This window comes from Nicotiana tomentosiformis, chromosome 5 (assembly GCF_000390325.3).
Source record: "Nicotiana tomentosiformis chromosome 5, ASM39032v3, whole genome shotgun sequence".
Classification (NCBI taxonomy): domain Eukaryota; kingdom Viridiplantae; phylum Streptophyta; class Magnoliopsida; order Solanales; family Solanaceae; genus Nicotiana; species Nicotiana tomentosiformis.
This window is the reverse complement of record NC_090816.1, coordinates 62,451,121-62,460,851: the sequence shown is the minus strand read 5'-3', so window position 1 is coordinate 62,460,851 and position 9,731 is coordinate 62,451,121. Positions and strand designations below refer to the sequence as shown.

At 38.3% G+C, this 9,731-nt stretch overlaps 1 protein-coding gene and 1 long non-coding RNA gene across 3 annotated transcripts; both read left to right on the top strand.

The window, feature by feature from the left end:
* Window positions 1-344: 344 nt before the first annotated feature.
* Window positions 345-3,915, top strand: LOC104098069 (uncharacterized). 2 transcript variants are annotated; one of them, XR_686685.4, is made up of 6 exons: window positions 345-626; window positions 1,991-2,076; window positions 2,163-2,206; window positions 2,390-2,776; window positions 2,960-3,013; window positions 3,705-3,915. It is a non-coding gene; the product is annotated as an uncharacterized lncRNA (long non-coding RNA). The 2 variants fall into 2 exon arrangements; XR_686684.4 differs by lacking the exon at window positions 2,960-3,013 and having other exon boundaries at window positions 346-626.
* Window positions 3,916-6,476: 2,561 nt separating this feature from the next.
* Window positions 6,477-8,696, top strand: LOC138892457 (uncharacterized). Its single transcript, XM_070176176.1, has 3 exons — window positions 6,477-6,855; window positions 6,951-7,166; window positions 8,092-8,696. The coding sequence occupies exons 1-3, from the start codon at window positions 6,477-6,479 to the stop codon at window positions 8,694-8,696; spliced, it is 1,200 nt and encodes a 399-aa protein (XP_070032277.1).
* Window positions 8,697-9,731: the final 1,035 nt, after the last annotated feature.

The following is a 9,731-nucleotide window of genomic DNA, read 5'->3' as shown; positions in this document are numbered from 1 at the left end:
TAAAATTAGTAGGTGAAGCGATTTTGGTAGTAGTAGGGGGTGGAGAAGCTGCAAATTCAGTGCGATAAGGGCAAAGACTTTGGCTCCTCGTCGTAAAGTTATTATTAAAAAAGCCAAATAGTACTGTTGTTCGCTTTTCTAAGTAGAAACACTACAAAATTTCTTCATTTTCATTTAGTAAATGTTATGAAATGGTTTGGATCCGAATAAATTTGAAAGATTTACTGTAGTTTTATTTTGGATTTTTTTGTGGGTTTCTTCGTGTTTGTTCATTTTTATGTCACTAAATAGTAATAGAATTGTTGGGTTAATACCTAATTTATGAATATTCCTATCTGGTAAAAGATTTTGGATTCCTAATTACTTTTCAGACTTTTTAATGGCTGAGATGTATTGTTAACAAGGACCATTTCTGCATTCTTTTCATGTGGAGATGTATGAATTGTTTCCTCCAGGAAATCTTAATCTGAAGTGTATGGACTTCAGCAAGAAGTATATAGTCTAAACTACATACAGAGAATCAAGAAGAGTATCCGCGGGAAAAGGATGGGGGGTGGATTTCATTATCAGTTGAAGAAAAACCACTTTAAAGCCTATGAGAATGACGAGCGTCAAATGGAGAATAGGTCGGTAGCTGTTCGGGAGTCTCACTTTAAGGATCTTATTAAATATTGGAACTCCGATCCCCACAAGTTAATTACATCCATTCTTTCTGTGACCTATTCTCTGCTTGTTTTTTATTTTACTTTATGTGAAGGATTGATTATAAAAAGAAAAACAGTAAAGTTTCACTTTCTTTCAATTGGCCAAAGAAAAGATTTTTCTGTTTGTAAATTACATTCTGATTGTATTTTCTTGTTCTGTTTGAGAGTGGTTTCTAGTGAAAAGTTGGTTATCATTGACTATTGTTCAGGGTGTTACATAGTTGTCCAATTTAGCAGTATTTGATATGGTGTAGTATGTGGTTGCTTAGCTCCTTGGTGTCACAAAGAAACGTAGGCTTGTTGTGCTTGGTGACTGGATTGAAATCTTGCTTCTTGCAATTGTTAATCAGCTTGCCAGACCTAGAGATTGAATCAAGACACTGATATTACAATATCCTCCCAAAACCAAAACAGAACCTTAGAATGACAGCTTCTCTGAACCTTAATGATTGCAGGACCACGCTGATTTTGACCCCTAAAATTTTTAGAATTTGGTACGAAATTTTAAGAGTTTAAATGGTGCGAACTTATACGAATACAACATATTTCCAAAACACATAATATCATTAGTTAAGAGTTTATCAGTCCTTTACTCGTGGCTTTATCATAAAGTTCTATATGTATAAAGAATGTTTTCTTGTGCTTATTTTATGTGTACTTGTGGAGTGATTTTCTTCGTGAACACATAAGACAATCGATTGAACATTGTACGTTGGGATCGAATACTCTCAAAAGTTGTACAGAGCATGCAAATAAATACTCTCACCTCTCAGTTCCATAATAATTTAAGTTGTGCAAAGTGCAATGCCATATTAAGAAGGAAGAAAAGCCGTAGTAGAAAAGTTTGTTTTCTGAGGCTGTAGACAATTCCCATACGGGGAAAAGCGATGTTTATAAGCAAAGAATATATGTATATTGTTGCACCGTGCATTCACTTACTTTTAAGAATAGAAAAGAAAGCACTGTACATGTTTAATTATCACTTTCTTTCCTTCCTTGGATCACTCAATTATATCCCCCTTCCCACTGTATTAGTTTCAGCTTTCTAAACCAAACCCATTTTTCTTTGCTCTTTAGTTAGTTGCATTATGCATTCCTAGTAGGCATAACTGTTAGTTGCATTTTTCTTTGCTCTTTAGTTAGTTGCATTATGCATTCCTAGTAGGCATAACTTTTAGTTGCATTTTTCTTTGCTCTTTAGTTAGTTGCATTATCACTTTATTGACTTGCTGCTCCCTAGTAGGCATAACTGTTGGTTGCTATTTGGTTGGCTCGTTTATTTGCAGAAATGGCCAGAATCAATACCGAGAATCGAAATAAGTTGAGGTATCTGCACACTGTTGGCAAAACAAGTTTTGCTCTAATCCGCGAGGTTTGATGTTTTCTCTTATTTTTTAAAAAATATGAACTTTCTAACTTTACATTAAAAAATTCTTATACATGTTTTCATGTAAATAGGCAAAAAAAGAAGGAAATCTCTGACACTTTGGATACTCTATCAAGTAAGTACATCTTTGTGGCTACAATAAAAAGAAAACATGGCCAAGTACACAAAGGCTCATAAGACAATACAATTAGTAAATTGTATGAAATTTCTAATTTAAAGTTTGTCGTGATTATTTATTTGTTGTTAATTGATTTAATTTTATTTACTTAAACTCTTTTCTCATGCATTTGGTTTGTAGGCTGAAATAGAGAGAATACAATCAACTCAAGAAAGTTCAGTTGGCGCTTTTCCATAAGTCATGGGACCTGAACATCCAAGTCGCGGACTGTCTTAAAAGGGAAATAGGGAATCTTGGATCCCTTTTATGCTACTGATGAGAGGATGCAGAAGGAAATGGGAGAGAGGATGCAATAAAGAATGTAGGAAAAGTTGAATGAATAAAAGGATGTTATGGAAAAGGAAATTATAATGAACGTCGTCGCACGACTTCAGCGTCTGAACCCAGAACTGCGACTTGATCCTGACATGCTAAGGTTCAGTGCTCGTTCACCTGTAGAAGTTTTCTCTGCACAACAAATTACTGTTTAACTAATCAATCGACCATCTATTGGTAGTAACAATCAAGGTTTGTACGTACCAAATGTTATACATCTTCTATTTCTTCTTCTTCTCCTCCTTCCTTGTGCTGCTTCTTCTACCACTTCTCTCTTTCTCTCTCTCGCAAAGTGAAATTAGTCTGCTAATTTTTTTACTTTGCCTATGGCACTTTGCCTTTGGTTTCTGGCCACTACTATTGAAAAATTTGCAGATAGGCCTCTGTGGAATACTGGAATAAGTTTTGCTCATGGAGTTCATAGTGAAGGTCAAATTTGATATTCATTTCACTTATTTATGTGGTAAAATAATTTATTTAGTTGCACATAAAGTCAAATAAGTGATTTGTGCTAGGTTAAATTGTTCTTATAGTTCTTATTAATGGGCTACTCGTGCCATGCAATTGCTTTTAACTCACTTTGTATATCTTTCAGATGAATTAGTGGATTTTATTTCTTGCTTATGCCATGTCATGCTTAAATTCTTCAGATCCTGTCATTAATATGTAACTTAGAGATTCTTTTTTGTTAGCGTCAAACTTAATATTATTTAGGTGATGTTGTTTTTTGATGTAATAATGTTCGAAGTTGTTAAGCCAGAGTGTCTTACTTAAAAAATGAGATTGGATAGTTGTTTGATTTGGTTTGTTTGTTACGGATTCTGATTTATTGTGTATTGCTTAAAGTACAGCTACACATCTTGTGATTTGTGGATGGATCTTAGGTTTTGCATGAAAATTGAATCATGTTTTGAGCATGTTAGAAATTTTGGAATAGTCGTATTTACAAATGATGTTTTGAGCAGGGTGAAAATTTTGGGATAGTCTTATTTACAAAGGAAACATTGCCGAAAAAGAATTTAGAAAGAGTGAATTTTCGAGTTATCAAATTGGTCATTCAATTACTTTGTGATTCAATTATCTTAATTTTTTTTTTATTATTTCTCATTGTCTTTTATAGATGCAACGATTGCGGATGAAAGCAGTGACAAAGACCTTACTTGAGTGTTGTTGATCGTTGTTTGAATTTCTATTATTATGTTTAAGGATATTTTAGTTTAGAACTTTTTGTATGCAAACTCATCTAATTTGACTTTTGAATTGCTGATCAAACAATGTATTCATATTTTGTTTTTGTATATGGATAATGCTAGTTGGATATATTAATTTTCTTTCGTGGTTTATATAAGTTATGGTATAAAAACTTTCATTGAATAGGAAAATATTCCTTATTTTACTTCCATAAATATAAGAAATTATAATTGTGAATTGTTGCAATAGAGAATATAACCATTCCAATAGACCCAGCAAATAATAACAACAGCCCCTAATAACCGTTGCAATAAGGTATTGATAATTATTCCAATATATCACAAAAATCGTTGTAATATATCATAAAAATCGTTGCAATAGACTAAAACATTGACTGTATTATTATACCGGAACGGTTTATAACAGTCCCAACAGAAAAGAAAACCGTTCCCATAGATAGAAAAATGGTAGCAGTTCCATAATCGTTACAATATCACTATATATGGAGACACTTTTGAAACCGTTACGAATAACCGCTCCAATCGACCTATTGTAACGCTGAATCCTGGAACGCGTCCAAATCCGTCCCAATACCCCTACAGGGATGGTTAGTGTGTCTATTGCAACGGTTGTGGAAGGGCTGCCATAGCTTTAATTTCTAGTAGTGTGGTATACGTTGATGATTTCACCCACTGAGGCCGAGATGATATGATGGAATGCACTCAGAGGTTTGATGATATTATGTATACATATATCTATGCATGATATGATATTTATGTGCATATACATGACATTATAAATGTTTCATGATTCACAAAGCTATTTAGACTTACAAGTCGAGTCCTTTACTCCATGTTTCTTTCATGTCTTTTATATACTGATTTTCATGCCTTGCATACTCGGTTCATTATTCGTACTGACACCCCTATTGCCTTGGGCTGCGTTTCATGCCCACAGCGATAGGTAGACAGGGTAACAGTCCCCCTTCTTAGGATCCTTGCTCAGCGAGAGTTGGTGTTTTCCATTTAATCCGGAGCTACGATTGGGTTTTGGTACGATATTTTTGTATACATATATGGGTAGACGGGACGCAGTCCCGTCCTTTATACAATTGTTCACTCTATTAGAGGTATGTAGACAGTCATGTATGGATGGATAAAATGTGGCCTTGTCGGCTTCTATTTTTTATATATAGTTATCCATAACAATCTTATCAGCTCGCCCTACCGTATTTCGCATGTATATCTATATATGACTTTTAAGCATGTTTCCTCACGCATGTTATTTACATGATTCAGTAGTTTATTGATAGATGTTATGCATGACCTACCCTTATTTCATGTTTATAACTTAGACGTATGCTTAGGGTTGTTTGACATGTAGGACTCGGGTACTCATCATGGCCCATCAGTTTGGGTCGTGACAAAAGTGGTATCAGAGAAGTTCTGTCCTAGAGTTGTCTACAGACCGTGTCTAGTAGAGACTTGTTTATGAGTGTGTTGTGCACCACACTTATAAACAAGAGGCTGCAGGACATATATGATGTTATCTTCCCTTCTTATCTTAGATGGTGCGGTATAAGGACTCATTTTCTTAATGACATGTTATGTTTTCAGCGATGCCTAAGAAGGCTACTACCGCCCAAAAAGGCAAGTCTATGTCTATGGCGGATGAGACTACGAGTCGAGTACCATGAGTTACCAACGCTCGGGGAGAATCTTAGAGTGAGACTCCATCTCAGACTTTACATACCCCGCCCTCTCTAGAGGAGCTCCGAGGGGCACCAGCTCCACCGCCCGCCCCAGTACCCCCAGCTCCTCAACTCGATGAACCGGGCCAGGAGATGAGAGATGCTATTTAGCAATTGATTCGATTAATGGCCGCACATGCTCGGTGCGAGGAGGTAGGTATTGGTCATGAAGATAGGGCCATCAGTGTAAGGGTTTGGAATTTCATTAATTTGGACCCTCCGGTATTAACTAGAGCAGATCCAAACGAGGATCCTCGGGTATTTATCGATAGGATGCAGAGGACTTTGAGGGTAATGAAGGCCACCGAGACTAAATCAATTAAGCTAGCTTCCTATACACTTCAAGATGTTGTAGTTAATTGGTACGAGACTTAGGAGTTGTCCAGAGGTGAGGATGCCCCTTCCGCAGTATGGCAGAAGTTTACAGAGGCTGTCCTTTGTCATTATTTGCCACTAGAGCTTAGACGGGCCAGAGTTGATAGGTTCTTGAGCCTTCGGCAAGGTAATATGAGTGTCAGAGAGTAAAATCTTTAGTTTGTTTCTTTCTATAGGTATGCTCCCATTATTGTAGCTAAGATGGAGGATCGGGTTCACCGGTTCGTGATAAGGTTGGAACCGCACTTGCTTAATGACTGTACGCATATCTCACTTCAGCCAGTTATGGATATTTTTTGAATTCAGGCATACGCTCAGCGTGTATAGGAGCGTAAGCACAAGCAGAGGGCCGATCGTGAGCATGGTAGGGTCTAGAGTAAGAGAGCAAGATCTTTAGGTCCTTCTAGAGAGTTTTGAGGTGGTCAGAGACAGCAGTACCTGAGGTATTCAGCCCAACCATCGGCTAGTGCACCCCCTCAGTTTGCCGGTAGGAGATTTGTTAGTTCTACATATCCAGGCCCTAGTCAGAGTTCCAGGGATTCTAGTTCTCATTATAGAGGCGAGTCAAGTCAGATGATGTCGCCCTTGCCACGGTGTGCTCAGTGTGGTAAGAAGGAAGTCGAGCAGTGCCTTGTGGGCTTGGGTATTTGTTATACTTGCGATTATCCAGATGACGTTATGAGAGATTGTCCGACGAGAGGTAGTGCAGGTATAGTTCAGCCAGTGAGATCTGTAGCTGGCTCATCATCGTTAGTTCGCCCCGCTGGGCAAGCTTCACAGGCACCAAACAGTCATGGTAGAGGTAGAAGTGGAGCATCTAGCTTGAGCAGTCCTCAGAACGGCATTTATGCATTAGCGGGTCGACAAGATCACGAGTCGTCACATAATGTTGTCAAAGGTATATTATCAGTCCCTTCCTATGATGTATATGCATTGATTGATCAAGGTTCCACCTGTATGTCACTTTATTGGTTTCTAGTAAGTTTGGGGTAGAACCTGAGTAGATTAAACCTTTTGAGGTGTTTACACCTTTTGGGGATCCACTGATAGCTAGACAGGTAGATAGATATTGTATAGTAGTAGTTCATAGCTGTTCTACAGTAGCAGACCTGATTGAGTTAGATATGGTAGAATTTGATGTTATAATGGGTATGGATTGGTTGGCTTATTGTTATGCTAACATTGATTGTAGATCAAAGATGGTTCAGTTCCAGTTTCCAGGGGAGTCAGTTCTAGAGTGGAAAGATAATACTGCATCGCCGAGAGGTAGGTTTATTTCCTATCTCAAGGCAAGAAAGATGATAAGAAAGGGCTATATTTATCACTTAGTTCGGGTACAGGACGTGAAAGCAGAGTCATCGACCCTTTAGTCTATACATGTGGTTAATGAGTTTTCCGATGTTTTCCTCGACAAGCTTCCAAGCCTTCCACTAGGGCGGGAGATTGTGTTTGCTATTGACATATTATCATATACTCAGCCGATATCTATTCCTCCATATAGAATGGCACCTATAGAGATGAGAGAGTTGAAAGAACAACTGAGGGATTTGCTTGAAAAAGGCTTTATTAGACCCAGTACATCACCGTGGGGAGCACCTGTGTTATTTATGAGAAAGAAAGACGGTTCATTATAGATGTGTATTAATTACAAGTAGTTGGATAAGGCGACGATCAAGAATAAGTACTCGTTCCCGGTGATTGATGATTTATTTGATCAGATGTAGGTGCCAAGTGTTTCTCGAAGATAGACTTAAGGTCTGGGTACCATCAGGTAAGGGTTAAGGAGAAAGATATTCCGAAGATAGCATTCAAGACTAGATACAGGCACTTTGAGTTTCGTGTTATCTCATTCGGTTGACTAATCCCCCAACAGTATTCATGGACTTGATGAACCGTGTGTTCAGACCCTTTCTAGATATGTTCGTGGTTGTATTTATATATGATATCTTGGTTTATTCCCGTTCAGAGGCTGAGTATGCAGATCATTTGCGTACTTTGGTCAGAGTTCTACAAAAAAGGAAGTTGTACACGAAATTCTATAAATGTGAATTCTAGTTGAATTCTGTAGCTTTTCTTGGGCATATTATTTAAGGTGAGGGTATCCGAGTTGATACACAGAAGATTGGGGCCGTGAAGATTTGGCCTAGACCCAGGACACTAACTGAGGTTCGTAGCTTTCTGTGTTTGGTAGGTTATTACTGGAGATTTGTAGAGGGTTTTTCTTCTCTTTCAGTACCATTGACAAAGTTGACTCAGAAGGCAGCTAAGTTTCAGTGGACTGAGGTTTGTGAGTGGAGCGTCCAGGCATTGAAGGACAGATTAAGTGCAGCACCGGTTATGACACTCCCAGAGGGAACCGATGGTTATACTATCTATTGTGATGCTTTGGGCATTGGGCTGGGTTGTGTATTGATGCAGCATGGTAAGGTTATTTCTTATGCTTGTAGACAACTTAGAGAGCACGAGAAGAATTACCCGACCCGTGATTTAGAGTTAGTCATTGCAATTCATGCACTAAAGATGTGGAGGCACTATTTGTATGGCATTTATATTGATATCTCTATGGATCATAAGAGCCTTCAGTATATCTTCAGGCAAAAGGAATTGAATTTACGCCAGAGGCGATGGTTGGAGCTACTGAAAGACTATGATGTTGATATTTTATACCATCCAGGGAAGACGAATGTAGTAGCCGACGCCCTCAGCGGTCGATCTTTGGGTAGCCTGTCATATTTACAGCCAAAGAAGACTAATATATCCTATGAGATTCATCAGCTAGCTAGTCTTGGAGTTTGATTACTGGATTCAGGTGATATCGGAGTTAATATTGAAGACATAACAACATCCTCTTTAGTAACTGAAGTAAACGAACACCAGTGTGAGGATCCTGTGCTAGCTCATTACAGAGCTACAACCCCTCAAAGGAGATGACACCATTTGAGATTACAGGAGATGGAGTCCTCAGATGTCGAGGTCGATTATGTGTTCCTAATGTTGCAGGGCTGCGCCGGTAGGTTATGGGAGAAACTCACTATTCTCGTTATTTTGTGCATCTAGGAGCGACGAAGATATATCATAATATCAGGGAAATATACTCGTGGGACAAAATGAAGAAGCATATAGCAAAGTTTGTTTCTCAGTGCCCTAATTGTCAGCAGGTTAAGGTTGAGCACCAGAAACCCGGTGGATTATTGCAGGCTATAGAGATTCCGACTTGGAAATTGGAAGTAATTAATATGGATTTCATAATAGGCTTACCTCGTGCCCAGCGTAAGTTTGATTCGATATGGGTGATTGTTGATAGACTTACAAAATTAGCCCATTTTCTGCCTGTCAGGACTACGTATTCAGCAGAGGATTATGCAAGTCTGAACATTAAGGGGATAGTACGACTTCTTGGTGTCCCTATATCTATTATCTCAGATAGAAGTCCTTATTTTAACGCTAAATTTTTGTAGGGCCTTCAAGAAAGGATTGGGAATTCATATAAGTCTTAGCACATCATTTCATCCCCATATAGACGGTCAAGCTGAGCGTACTATTCAGACACTTAAGGATATGTTACGGGCTTGTGTGATAGACTTCAGGGGTAGGTGGGATGATTATCTGTCGCTTATTGAGTTTGCGTATAATAATAGCTACCATTCCAGCATTCAGATGGCTCCATAGAAAGCTCTTTACGGATGGAAGTGTAGGTCACCTATCAGAAGATTCGATGTTGGGGAAATTAAATTAGTAGGACCAGAGTTGGTACAACAGGTAGATGAGAAGATTAAGCTTATACAGTAAAGGCTAATAGCAGCTCAGAGTCATCAGAAGTCTTATGCAGAT

Coding starts and splice junctions, on each gene's coding strand:
- LOC138892457 (XM_070176176.1), top strand. CDS start 6,477: ATGTCGCCCTTGCCACGGTGTGCTCAGTGTGGTAAGAAGGAAGTCGAG. Junction 6,856..6,950: donor GATTGATCAAGGTTCCACCT/GTATGTCACTTT, acceptor ATCCACTGATAG/CTAGACAGGTAGATAGATAT. Junction 7,167..8,091: donor TAATACTGCATCGCCGAGAG/GTAGGTTTATTT, acceptor TGTGTTTGGTAG/GTTATTACTGGAGATTTGTA.